Genomic DNA, 12,322 nt, shown 5'->3' on the forward strand with positions numbered 1-12,322 from the left:
TCACAGCGCTTGCAAAGCCTGCACGATCCGCTCCGGGCCCAATTCGTGCGCGTGCGCCGTGTGCCCAATCTGGGGTTTCACCACATCGGGCGCCAGCTTCCGCGGCACCACGCCCACGCCCACCGGCGCGTTGGCACCCCAGCACCGCTCATCCTCTGAGGAGAAGGACGCCTCACTGGGTGTCGCGCTCTCGCTCTCGCTCTCGTCGCCCAGGAAGGTCTGGTACTCGAGCACGGTTCCCTCAAAGTCCGGTAGCACGGCGTCGCGCGCGGACTGGATCCATAGCGCCTCGGCCGCGCTGAGCTGCTGCATCCACTCGACCACGGTCATTGATTTGCCGCGGTAGGTCACGGGGATGTTGGCGTATGGGGAGCTCGGGGAGAGTAGACCGGCCAGCCGGGCTTTGTGTTTCCAGTCCGGATGGGCGTCCTGGAGGAGGTACGCCCGCTCCGCGGACACGGCGTTCATGTAGTTGAAGAAGGAGGTTTCCGAGTCTACCGACACACACAGAATTAGTCTCGTTTCGTGGTACCCAGACGTAGTACCAGGGGGAAGTAAAAGTAACAAGCAAGCAAAATCATGAGCCGAGGGAGCCTTGACTTACATGATCCAGGCATCCCAGGCAGAGGCGTCAACCGGTCGAACCGCTCGTCCAGCAGCGCTTGTAGCCGTAGATACGAGGCGTACACGACTGACGTGGATTCCTGGAGTGTCCAGAGTGCGTTCTGCACGGGCTCGGGCAGTTGGCTGAGCATGTCCGCGGGTAGGGCCGCCACGTGCGAGACGTTGCTTGGGTCGTGCGAGTGAGGGGGTTCCAGGAAGAGAGAGTCTGCCCTGTACGAGTGCTCGTAGTTGGAATGCATTATGATTGTGATTGTGAATTTGATTGCGGATTGAATTGGTCTCGGCTTGGAGCGTGGCGAGGATGCCGTGCCGTGCCGTGCGCTGAGAGGGAGAAGCAGAGGCAGAGAGTACTGTAATATTCGTGTATGAGTAGAGTAGTGTGATGCAGTTGACGGGGCTGTGGATGGGATGGTAGATATAGAGGCAATGGAGGGCGGTGAGTACGTTGACTTCAGCGTTGATGGTGCGAAGACATGTAGTCAGATCAGACCACGACCGTTCTTATATGTACTTCGTACGGACATGGGACATCTCGTACCGCGAGGCAGCATATCATGGAAGAGGTGTTGGGACGGGGGCGGCTAAGCTGATTGGTACGGAACAGGACATGCGCAGAGCAAGGATGTGGAAACTCAATATCGTCAGATTGTCTCCATTATGGAGTGGTGGTCAACGGCCGCCCACTCGCTCAACCTGCATTGGCTGGAGAGAAATAGCGAGCGAGCGAACAACCGGAGCGAGCTATGTTTCTGCCGTCAGTGATACATCCACCCGAATGGCAACGTTTGTTCCCTTCTGGAGCCCGACCTTGCCCAGATGGGTATTCGGTCACGGAACGAATTATTGTGCAAGTCCGCGTGACTCTTTTCCACGATTCTCTGCAATCCGGCATGAACGACAGGTGTCACACCATATGTGCTCGAGTCTCAACACAGATGCGCCCAGCGGAAGTAAACAGTTGACTCGGGTCGTGTAACCCACAGAATGGCCGGAGAGAATCCCGGTGAAAAGAAAAAAAGGGGTACGTAGATGACGCCCGTTCTATTCAACCAATTTTTTGCGGACAAAGAGAGCCGCTTCAATCGCAAAGATCCCGCTGGGGGAGAAGAAGAGACACTGTGCCCGGCCGTAGCCGGGTTTTCCGCGTCAAGGCCGCCACGCCGTCAAAGATAAAAACATTCGGCGTGTCCCCCATTGTGTAGTACGTCAACCGACATGCAGAAGGGAACAGTTTTCCACCCTTTGTTTTTTTTGCGGGGTTTACGCAATTCTGCACCGTTCGTTAGCGGCCACGCTACCCACGGGCAACGGACACGGAGAGACATACCGCTGAATAAGGTGTACGCCAGAAGCAGTCTCGACAATGCCACTCATTTCGCCCGGTTGCAAGGCGAACGCTGCATCTTCGAACTCTTTCTGCATCTGACCTTTGCCGAACAAGCCAAGGTCGCCGCGCTTTCGGGCACTGCTGCAGTCTGACTCAGTAGGAGCGAGGTCGCCAAGGGTGGTCTGGCCCGAGCGGATTTGTTCTTCGTGGCGTTTCAGTATCTCGATGGCCTCCTCCTTGGACCGCGTGATGGTTTGCTCCTTCCAGCTGGAAGGGCGACGGCTGTCTCGGTGCTTGACGAGTAGATGTGCAGCCCGGATCTTGTCCTCACCGGCGGCACCATCGACGCGGCCGTTGGTAGACGAGCTGTGATGGTTCGCCATATAGACTTTGAGCTTGTCGGTATCTGCATCGGCCGGAGGCTCCCATCTCGACTCGTGGGTTTTCTGGTTGAAATAGTAGGGAAGGTTCTTCGAGTTGGAGTGGCGCACCTCCCAGTCAGGAGGTAGACCCGTGTCGTCGCCCTGTACGGACCGTCGTCAGTAGGAATCCTGCGCGTCGCGAGTGTGACCTCGGCAGAATGTATTGGGCTTACCATGGTTCCGCAGACAGGTATGCCCCTTTGGCAGCGGTCTAGAAAGGTCCTGCTGTGAGATGGACGTCAACACCGCAGAACAAGCCGAGAATGCTAGTCAGGCAGGTAAACAGTGAATATTGTTGGGACAGTTGACCAGTGGTTGGTGTTCTGGCCTCGAAAGCCCGAGCAAGGTGGGGCAGCGAGTTTTGTTGTCAGCAGATCGATGGATCACGAATACAATTGCTCCGCGACACAAGGCGGCTAGGCTGGTGAAAGCGGCAAGATAGGCAGTTGGATGGACGAAAGTGGGATAAATGACAGGAACAGGAGGATGACTGGCTGATCCGGCCATGGCCTGAATGGCTATAGGTTGGCCCAGAAGCAGGAACTGCGGGTAACAAAAACAGCGAAGCCCATGTCACCAGATTGAGGTGTGTACCTGCCTTGCTCTGTCACATGGCTGCATTGACGGATGTCCTCGATCATCGATGAATCGTCAACCAGAGTGCCGGTTGACTCACCGTGGCAACTCATCTAGGTAACACCCGTACCTGGTAGTTTTGTTTGTAAGATAAAGGTTAGAATGTGTTATTGTACCGAGCTCCAGCGAATGCGGGGAGCAGGGAAATCATGTGTTTGCCTTGTCTTGCAGGACACCCAAAATATCTCCGTATGACTGCTTCTTCAGAATCCGGTTGTATCAAAGTCACTTTTAGACTCAACAGGACAGCATCAGTCACTTCGAGTAGTATATTGGTTCTTCCCTCACCCTCTGATATCATCAATCTGGCCTTGCAGCATTTACGAGGCAAAGTCACCGATCAGGTCGTCATCAAGGTCGACGTCGCCTCTCTGCCACCACCATCTCCCGAATCCAACACCACCAGACCTTGAACAGGATTTCTATTTCCCGGACTCCCTGACACGCCACAGCGCTCACCTCCCGCTTCTCTTCGGCTAGCAAATATGTCATCTGCTGCGTCTCCTGCCCAGAGTGAGGGCGAAAACAAGCGTGGCGAGGTCTCCTACAGATTCTGTCAAGAATGGTAATTAGGCCACTCCCTAATTCTTTAAGTCATCCTGTCTCTAGAACGGGTCTAACCAGGGATCTCAACAGTTCGAACCTGCTCTATCCCAAAGAAGACCGCGCAACAGCAACCCTCCTCTACGTCTGTAAAGCCTGCCACGCAACCTCACAACACGATTCAGCATGCACGTACCGTCAACACCTTGGAGCCAACGTTCAGGAGACAGCTGGAACCACCGCTGATGTTGCGTCTGATCCAACGGTGGGTCTTGCCTCTTCCGAGCTGTCCTTCACCATACATTCAGTCTGTACGCTCTGCGGAGACGCGTTAAAATGCAGGAATTGTGGCCAACTACCGGACTAGACAGAGTCGGAACGCTCAGAAGGGTCAGGGGACTCAGTGTCTGATACGTGGCCGCGTCTGCTTTCTCACGTTCTTCGAAGCCAATCTTCACAAACCAGAGACTGACAGGTCGCCCTTCTTTGCACAGCTTCCTCGAAAAACCAAGAAGTGTCCAAAATGTGGGGAGATGGAGTCGGTTTATTTCCAGTCACAACAGCGTGCTGCAGATACAGGAATGGTCAGTGCCTCTAATGCAGTCACTCGGTCGCAAACTTCTAACAGTTGTGATTAGAAACTGTACTATGTCTGCGTGAGCTGCAACCACGTCTATACGACCGTTTGAGCATAGCGATGGTGGGATGGAATAACGATCTGGATACCCATGCATTTCGAGGCGTTTGGGATTGATTTAAAGAGGTTGCAAGAGCTCGTATCGTTCGCAGCTGATGTCGTGGGCGTCACCAGAAACCCAGCACGGCTTGCATAGAACGAATACAGTGGCTCTAAATACGGACATTCCACCTCGATATTTGTACAGAAAGTTTCAACTGCGCTGGGGGTATTGGCCACTGTCTTCCAAACATTCTCTCATGACCTTGCGCGATCAGATGTGCATCGGTGCTAGAGACAAGATCTTGGACCACTTCTTTTCCCGTAATTCAGCTCCCACTATACTTGACAACCGTGTTCCGATTGGGTCGCCATTTTTGTTGATGAGGACACAGGCATTGTCGTCAAACCGTATCAGACCTCCATCTTTCCGCCGCTCCTCCTTTCTTGCTCTGACGACCACGGCATGCCGAATGTCTCCTCGCCGTACTTTGTTGGCGATACTCAAGCTTGATCCGCCAGGGGTTTCTGGGCCGAAGGATTTCTGTTTCTGGACGACAACGATGATTCTGTCACCTGCGAGACGGAAAAGCATCAGTCGAGGATCCCGTGGGGTGTATCGTGGCGTATACCTATCCTGGCATGCTGCACCTTTTTTCGCATAACCGCGACACACTCGACGACGGCGGCACCGGAGTTGTCGATGCAGTTAAGCATCGTCTGGCACGAACCCCGTCAGCAACAAGCCCGACCGCCTTTAGGCAGCTGTAGGATTCACCTTTAGTTGTATCATTGTCGCAGCATCATGCGCCCTAGCTTGCAGTCATCGATCACTCCACGAGGAGGTTGTTGCAATAGTGAAGGCAGAGTCAGTTTAGCTGCAGATGAATTATTTCGTGCAGATGGATTCGATTGGCCCGAAGCCCGGAGCACGGGTGGGTGGCAGATGCGCGCACGCCTCTTGCGGGAATCTCGACAAGTGCCCGGCTTGATTCAGACGCGCTTAAACCGATCAGCCAAACAGAAGCCGCGGCAGCCCGTGAGCCCGCCCGTTCGCTTGCTGCTTAGGCTTGTCATCTCCCCCCCAAGAATGCCTGACCGGCCACTGACCAGCCGCCGCCGACGTTCTCCCCTGCTCCCCTTCTCCCCCTCTCCACTTGCACAGTCGAAGTCACCCTTCCGTCGCCCTTTCTTGTCTCGCTCTTGACCAAAGTGAAGCAAGCTGAAAGTCTCTCCCTATCTCCCTCAGCTTGGACTGCACCTCATGCCGATGTGAAGTGCATAATCTACCCGATCATTATGTTGCGATGTACTCACACTCACTTTAATATTGTTCCTCACACCGTCGCTTCGCTCAGGCTGGCCTGATCCAGACCGCGTTCCAGATACCGACGGCCACTCGGTTCACCCCTTCCACTCCTTCCCAGCTGTCTGCGGCCTAGAGCCACTACTGCGCACAGATTCCCGTGATACAGTGTTTCCCACATTCTAATCAGTGTACATCCCATGCACCAACCCGAGTCTTGATCCTGAGGATTCCTACACGCGACCATGACTCGCAAGAAGTCGACCAAGGAGCCGGACAAGGCCCAGCGACTCTCCCTTGCTGAGTTGGCCGCCCATGACGATGTGTGTTCGGATGTAATGGTAGATAATGTCAGTGATCTCAGTATGCTACAAGAATCCCTTGCGCTTACAACCGTCAGGCTTATTACAAGTCCAAGATTCGAAAGAACCGCACCAAGCACATTCCTATTCGAGGCATTAAGGACGAGGAAATACCCAAGATCCTTTTACACAAGGTCATTGTCGACAAAGATGTCAAGGCGGCCGAGAAGGCCCTGCTCGCTCTTCCTGGGCCTAAGAGGTATAAGAAGAGTTTGCGCACCAAGGCCGAACAAGAGCATTTCTTGGAGCATTTGAGGAAGTACATCGCCATGTACCAGACCGACTGCGCCTGGGAAGTGTCCACGACGAACCGATACACCATTACCACCTATGAAGCTGCTGTGACGGCGAGGAGACGGATCCGACAGGGCGACACCATCAAATACCTCACCGGCACTCTTGTCCCTCTCACGACGGAAGAATCTGCGGAGTTGGATATGAGCAACCGCAATTTCAGCATCGTTGTATCCGGTCGCAAGAAGAATTCTTCCATCTTCCTGGGTCCGGCACGTTTCGCGAACCACGATTGTGACGCAAATGGACGTCTGGTCCCACATGGAGAAAACGGAATGGAAGTGGTTGCCATGAAGAATATCGAGGTCGGTGATGAGATTACTGTCTCCTATGGCGATGACTACTTCGGCCCAGGCAATATGGACTGTCTGTGCCATACTTGCGAACAGCTGGAACGGAATGGGTGGACTTCGAAGGCGGCTATTCTCGACACTCCCAGTCGTACAACCACTCCACTCCAAACACTACTCCACGAGCCCCTGTCAGCAAATCAAACCCGAGGACTGAAGCGGAAGAGAGACTCGGATCTTTCTTATTCATCCTCTGCACCCCCTCCCTCTAAGCACGCTAAGCCTATGCAGTCGCCCTCCAAACTACAGCAGTCCTGGACTCCACCAGATAGTTCGGACTCGGACATCACGCAACAAGCGCTCCGTGAGCGGAGATCAGAACCTGTAGAGACGCTTCGAGAGGCGGCTTCTAAGGGATCTGTGGCTCTTTCCCCGCCTCATAGTCAGTCTCGGACCGAAAATAGCGAGTCGCCCGATCCCATCTCGCCGGTTGCAGTGTCATCAGCACCTGTGGAAGCGGCAGATCTACCAGCAGATGCGGTGCAACAATCATCCACGACCCACGAAAGCAGTCATGAAGGCAAGATGCCTGCTAGATTGCTCGAGAAGTTATCAACCAATGCACCAATGTCACCAGCGCCAACATCTCCCTCTAGCAACGGGTGTTCGACCGAGGGTGTACCACCTATTCAAGAGATGTCCCACGTACAAGCCACCGATGCAGCTGTAACCATCAAGGTTGAAAGTGTCGAAACTACCAAGATGGAAGTAGACGAGGATACTATCATCGTCGCGCCATATAGGGAGGTCTCGTTGCCGGCTGCTGACAATCAACGGCCCCCAAACCAGCAGAAGAAAGGTGTTTCGCTATCGGAAAGCTCGCAACCGACAGTTCCTCATGCAGTCTCCACGCTTGCTACGACGACAGTCACCAAAGAAATCCACGAAGCATCGATCTCTGCAGCCACAGAAAATAGCGTCCTACCATCGATAGAACCAACGAGCACTTCAAGAACTGTAGCTCAGCTGACGGTTCATCCTATGACTGGCACGATTCGCATTGCAGGAGACTACATCCTGACCCGAAAACTACTCGCGCAGCCTCACGATCGTTGGGTACAATGCCACAACCAGAAGTGTCTCGGCTTCTTCATCCAGCCCAACGGCTACCAGACCCGCCGCGAGTGTCCGCGCTGCGAGCGGCACAGCATGCTGTACGGTTTTCCTTGGCCGAAAACAGATGCCGATCCACGCAAACTGCTGGAGCGCAAACCCACGGGTAAAGGCAAGAAGACCGGAACACCAGCCATTGAATATAGCGCATATCGACGACAGGGGAGGTCTGGCAAAGGGACCTGGGTTGAAGGTGGTGGCGATCCTGAAGAACGGGTCATGGACCACCGCACAATTCATCGATTCGTTCTACCAGAGGAAGAAAAAGAGCAAACAAGGAGGGGCTTGCTGAAAGAAGCTGAAATCGCAAGAGCAGCTGGAGACCACCAGCTGGCCATCTTGGAGGCAAGGATGCGCGTTGGCTCGCATTCCCGAGCACCCCACGGTAATGGCTCGGAGAGTGCAGTGCGAGACGTGAATGAGAGTGGGAGTGCAACGCCAGACGAAATGAGACGACGGAGTAATCGATTTGTTACGAGGCCTGTGGGAGTGTACACGGACAGATTCTAGGTGGTTGCGAAGGGGCCTCTTGGCGGGTTGAGATAATAACCTCTGGATGAGTGGTTGTGAGCGCCCTGATATGGCGACAATCAATGATACCACGAACGAGTTTGGGTCTGGGCTGGAGACCACGAAGATATGTGTTGGAAATCCAAGGTTTCCGGCCGGGTTCGAGGCCAGTATCAGCCCACTGGTTATGGCAAGGGCCAAATGTGCAGAAGAACGGTGTCACACAACATGATGAGTAAATATCCTGGCTCATTTATCGTCTAGCATAGCGCAGTGTGCTCCTTGGCTCTAGGAATACGACTCGTGGCATCAACAGAGGTCCTTTAGATTGTGCAAGTTGCATTGTTCAAGGAGGACCTCCCGCTGGGTGGTATTCACTTTCAACTCTACTGAGCTTGGCAGAAGCCATCCGGATTTTCAGCTACCTGACACTTGCGACGAGTACGGAGACATCACTGATTACAGAGCCTGCTACAGTACGAGTACAGCACAGGAGGCGTATTGAGTGCCTTGATACTCCGTACAGCATGACTTAGGTATAATCTAAAGTATAAATACATAATCACACATACACGGTGGATCGGTTCGTGTAACCCCCCTCGAGCAACCTTTCCACTAATACGTACTCCGTACAGTACTCACTTACTTCCACAAAGTACTCACTGTATACGTAACCCAATCAACAAACCTCAATAACGCGCGCCTCGTCCGCGCACCCATCGACGGCCTCCCCGTCCATAATCCCCCAGGCGTACACGCAGCCGACGATGCGGAAATACTCGCCCCACGCATCGGTGTTGCGGCGGAGCAAGAACGGGATCTGACATCCCTGAATGACGACGACGAGGTCGCCAGCCCGAGCGTCGTGGGGGAGCAGGGCACTCGTCCTCCTCGTGCGTGTCAACCCCAACTTGCGGCCCAGGGCGTACTTGACGCTCTCGGCGAAGACGCGCAGGTCGCTGATGTCGCGGTCGGAGAATCTGGGTTCGGCGTCCTTAGACGCTCTTCCTCTGGGCCCCGGATGCCTTCTCCGATACATGACCTGATGAACGGCGCGCCAGACGTCCAAGCACCGAGTCGAATGTTGCCAGTCGCGCAGCCGGACGAACCCCTTGGCCTCCTGGCCCGAACCCTTGATCATGTCCGCGATGGTCGTGCGCCAGCATTGGTCGACGAAGGCGTCCTCGGGCAGGTGTTGTAAATGCACGACGGAGAGCATCCAGCTGTACGCGTCGTCGAACCAGACGTCCTGCTCGGCTAGGTGTGCGCGGCCCCTGATCTCGCCCCGAGCGAGCAGATTCGTGGTCATGTGGCAGTCGATCTCGTCGACGATCCAGCCCAGGAGGCGCAGCCCGGTGGGGCGAACTAGGGACATGCCGTTGCGGAAATCCGTGGCACCGCCGCAGGCCCGGAAGACCTCGTGCGGCCGCGTGTACCCCGACGCGTGGATCATGGCGGTCAGGTCGTCGCGCTGGGTGTTCTCCAGGTCCAGCGCCCAGGAGACGTAGGCTGGCTTGTCCCCGACGCAGTGGTACAGAGGATAGATCCCGAACCCGCGGGCCAGATACTTGCTCACGCGGAACGCGAGGTCCGGGAGGTCCTCGTTGTAGTTTACGGGCAGATGTGTCTTGATGTCCGCGTCCGAGGACAGCCCGAACAGGGCGTAGACTTTGTCTCGCGTGTCCGTGGCCTTGTACAGGCCCGTGGCGGCGTGGAGCTGCTCGCAGAAGGTGCCGGTGTTGTCGTCGTGCTCGCGCAGGCCCAGCATGTGCACGATGGCGCTGGCCGAGTCCGCTACTGTTGCCAGATTTTCTTCAATCTGAGGCACACTGGCTTCACGGGCCGTGTATGTTTGGTTGAAGGTATATAGACAGCTCAGATGCTCGTAGGCGCGAACGATGCCCCTTTTCAGGAAACTCTCATCCCGAAACTCCCCTCCGATCAGGAACCGGATCTTGCGCGCGAGCACGAATTCCTGGATGATCCAGATCCGCGTGTACCAGGGCCGACAGGCGAAGCGGGTGAATTTCTCCCAGAAGGGGCTGTCCGCCGGCGCGAGGTCCAGCTTGTTCAGGCACTCAAACACTTCTGGCAGGTTTGGACGCTGTGCAATGGCTCGCCACGTGGCGTCACAGGGGGCCTCGTACCGGCTCAGAACCTTCAAGGTGTCGAGATCGTCTTGCTGGACCTCGCCGAGGTCCACAACCACTTCCTGTGCCTGGGCGAAGATCTGGTCCATCATCTGGACTTGTCGGCTTTTCTCCTCTTTTGCGTCGTCTGTATCCGCCTGGTCAATGCAGAGAGCGTCTGCCCATAGGACCTGGCGGAGATCCGATGCGGCCCGTAGCCTCCGAAGTGCCGAGTATAGTGTACGGGGAATATGGGCCGTCAAGTCGTTGCAAATGATGGTTGCTTTAGGGACATCCCGAGGGCCCCAGGCATACGATACGGCTGTGTAAGGACGTTTCAGCGATTTCAATTCGACATGACACATCGTGCACCGAATGATGGCGTCGGAGCTTTGAGACGGTAAGAGCTCGAAGAGTCGAATATGCTGCGGACTCTCAAGGGGCGTATAGACATAGCTTGCTGGGGCGATGCTAGCTTTGGAGAGGCCTGTCGGGCCTGTTGGGCCTCGAATGAATACCGAACCGAAAACATATTGAAGAAGTGACCGAAGAGAATATACATGCCACAATCGCCGTAGGGTTTGCGTTATAGTGTTGTAAATGACATAGAATTTTGCATACATATCAAAGCAAGAACGAAGACTAAACAGCAGTCAAGTGAGTAGTAAGAACCTACCACTTTGCTCACCTCGAGCGTGCCATCTGTTCGTGTAGGCTACTACTGCATTGAGGCTGTGTTGTGTAAGCGTAGCTTCGCCTACCCTGGCCGGCGCTTAAAAGGGCCCCTGCTGCCGCCTCCCAGAACAGGAGGGCTTGCATCCTCCTGTCCTTTTGAGTGTTTGAGGCTAACCTTCAACGTCGGCTATCAGATGCAGGGGAGACTGGAATGCTGCAAAACAGCGCTCGCGTACGAGACATTAGCGATACGTTCAGGAGGGGGCGACTCCCTCTTCCCTCTCTTCCATGTACCCGAGGTTTGCCATGGTCCAAGGCAACATTCCGTGTGGTATATACCCAGTGGTTTGCAGGCATCGCCACCAAAACATGAAAGGCGACACAGGGGAAGCCGAATCCTGTGCCTCGTACTCTGTACTCCATACAAAGTACTCGTACTCGGGGTTGGCCATGTCAAATGTTGGAACTCCAGAAATTGTGCATTCGGACTTGGCTTGTTTGTCTCGAATCTCATCGCGATGCGGCCAACATACGTCATTCATTTGCCTTTGCGACGAACCCCACGCGGCCCTGACGATTGCTTGCCTGGCATGATCCCTGTCTCCGTGCCTGCTGTGCCACACGAACAGGTGTGCGATGATGTCGATGGCTCGATTGCCGCCTTCCAAGGCATGTCTGGATGTATATATCGCACGAGCTGCACCGCTGATCCGTGCTGACCATGAGTGACACTGAATACCACTACATTAGCCTCCAAGATAACAGTGACCGCGCAATGTCTGATTCCGAGAACAAAGAGAACATCCAAGAGGACCAGCAACAGGCGCCTCAAAAAGAAGGTACGCTGTTCGCGCCGGCTACGGGAGCACTTGATTATGCCGTCGTAGCTAATTAGCCACTACCACAGGTAGCTCCTGGTATTCCAAACCTGAGCAACTGGGGACCAGTGCCGGAGACAAGATCGAGAGTACTCTTTCGCCTGTAGGGAAGAATGTCGGCCCTGTGCTGGAAAAGGGTGGAGGTGTCGTTGGAGGGGTCGTGGATCCCGTGCTTGGTGGTGTGATGCGGTCTGGTAAGGGCTTCGGGGAGCAGTTGGGTGTAGGCTACGGTAATGCCGAAGGCGGCCCAGCCAAAGCGCAAGAGGCGGAACATAAGAGGATGAAAGAGGATCTGGGCGGGAAGGAGCAGACCGGGGATAACCCGTTGGGTCTGTGAAGCGGAAGTCGGCGTAAGAGGAGGGAGGGAGTGTGGACAAGTGATATATATGCGGCGGGTCAAACAGGCGGAATGAAAGGCTCTGTGCGAGATGACTGACGACCAACACTCGCGCATACATTCACTCGAGCCTCGCGATG

The 12,322-nt window shown here is 55.0% G+C and overlaps 7 protein-coding genes across 7 annotated transcripts; 3 read left to right on the plus strand and 4 right to left on the minus strand.

Annotated features, from left to right (window-relative positions):
* Nucleotides 1-863, minus strand: A1O7_09326 (uncharacterized protein; the record flags this gene model as incomplete). Its single annotated transcript, XM_007763314.1, has 2 exons — nucleotides 1-494; nucleotides 605-863. 2 exons carry the CDS (start codon nucleotides 861-863, stop codon nucleotides 1-3), a joined length of 753 nt encoding a protein of 250 aa, XP_007761504.1.
* A 1,021-nt stretch (nucleotides 864-1,884) lies between these two features.
* A1O7_09327 (peptidyl-prolyl cis-trans isomerase NIMA-interacting 1) lies at nucleotides 1,885-2,549 on the minus strand (the record flags this gene model as incomplete). The annotated part of the gene is made up of 2 exons (XM_007763315.1): nucleotides 1,885-2,475; nucleotides 2,547-2,549. The coding sequence occupies 2 exons, from the start codon at nucleotides 2,547-2,549 to the stop codon at nucleotides 1,885-1,887; spliced, it is 594 nt and encodes a 197-aa protein (XP_007761505.1).
* A 1,097-nt stretch (nucleotides 2,550-3,646) lies between these two features.
* Nucleotides 3,647-3,907, plus strand: A1O7_09328 (uncharacterized protein; the record flags this gene model as incomplete). Its single annotated transcript, XM_007763316.1, has 1 exon — nucleotides 3,647-3,907. A coding segment is annotated over one exon (261 nt), but the record flags the coding sequence as incomplete, so codon positions are not given.
* Nucleotides 3,908-4,502: 595 nt separating this feature from the next.
* Nucleotides 4,503-4,945, minus strand: A1O7_09329 (uncharacterized protein; the record flags this gene model as incomplete). The annotated part of the gene is made up of 2 exons (XM_007763317.1): nucleotides 4,503-4,804; nucleotides 4,861-4,945. The coding sequence occupies 2 exons, from the start codon at nucleotides 4,943-4,945 to the stop codon at nucleotides 4,503-4,505; spliced, it is 387 nt and encodes a 128-aa protein (XP_007761507.1).
* An 834-nt stretch (nucleotides 4,946-5,779) lies between these two features.
* A1O7_09330 (histone-lysine N-methyltransferase SUV420H) lies at nucleotides 5,780-8,163 on the plus strand (the record flags this gene model as incomplete). Its single annotated transcript, XM_007763318.1, has 2 exons — nucleotides 5,780-5,884; nucleotides 5,935-8,163. 2 exons carry the CDS (start codon nucleotides 5,780-5,782, stop codon nucleotides 8,161-8,163), a joined length of 2,334 nt encoding a protein of 777 aa, XP_007761508.1.
* Nucleotides 8,164-8,842: 679 nt separating this feature from the next.
* A1O7_09331 (uncharacterized protein) lies at nucleotides 8,843-10,915 on the minus strand (the record flags this gene model as incomplete). The annotated part of the gene is made up of 1 exon (XM_007763319.1): nucleotides 8,843-10,915. The coding sequence occupies one exon, from the start codon at nucleotides 10,913-10,915 to the stop codon at nucleotides 8,843-8,845; it is 2,073 nt and encodes a 690-aa protein (XP_007761509.1).
* Nucleotides 10,916-11,742: 827 nt separating this feature from the next.
* A1O7_09332 (uncharacterized protein) lies at nucleotides 11,743-12,182 on the plus strand (the record flags this gene model as incomplete). The annotated part of the gene is made up of 2 exons (XM_007763320.1): nucleotides 11,743-11,806; nucleotides 11,875-12,182. 2 exons carry the CDS (start codon nucleotides 11,743-11,745, stop codon nucleotides 12,180-12,182), a joined length of 372 nt encoding a protein of 123 aa, XP_007761510.1.
* Between the last annotated feature and the right edge of the window lie 140 nt (nucleotides 12,183-12,322).

Source organism: Cladophialophora yegresii (assembly GCF_000585515.1).
Source record: "Cladophialophora yegresii CBS 114405 chromosome Unknown aczIN-supercont1.7, whole genome shotgun sequence".
NCBI lineage: Eukaryota > Fungi > Ascomycota > Eurotiomycetes > Chaetothyriales > Herpotrichiellaceae > Cladophialophora > Cladophialophora yegresii.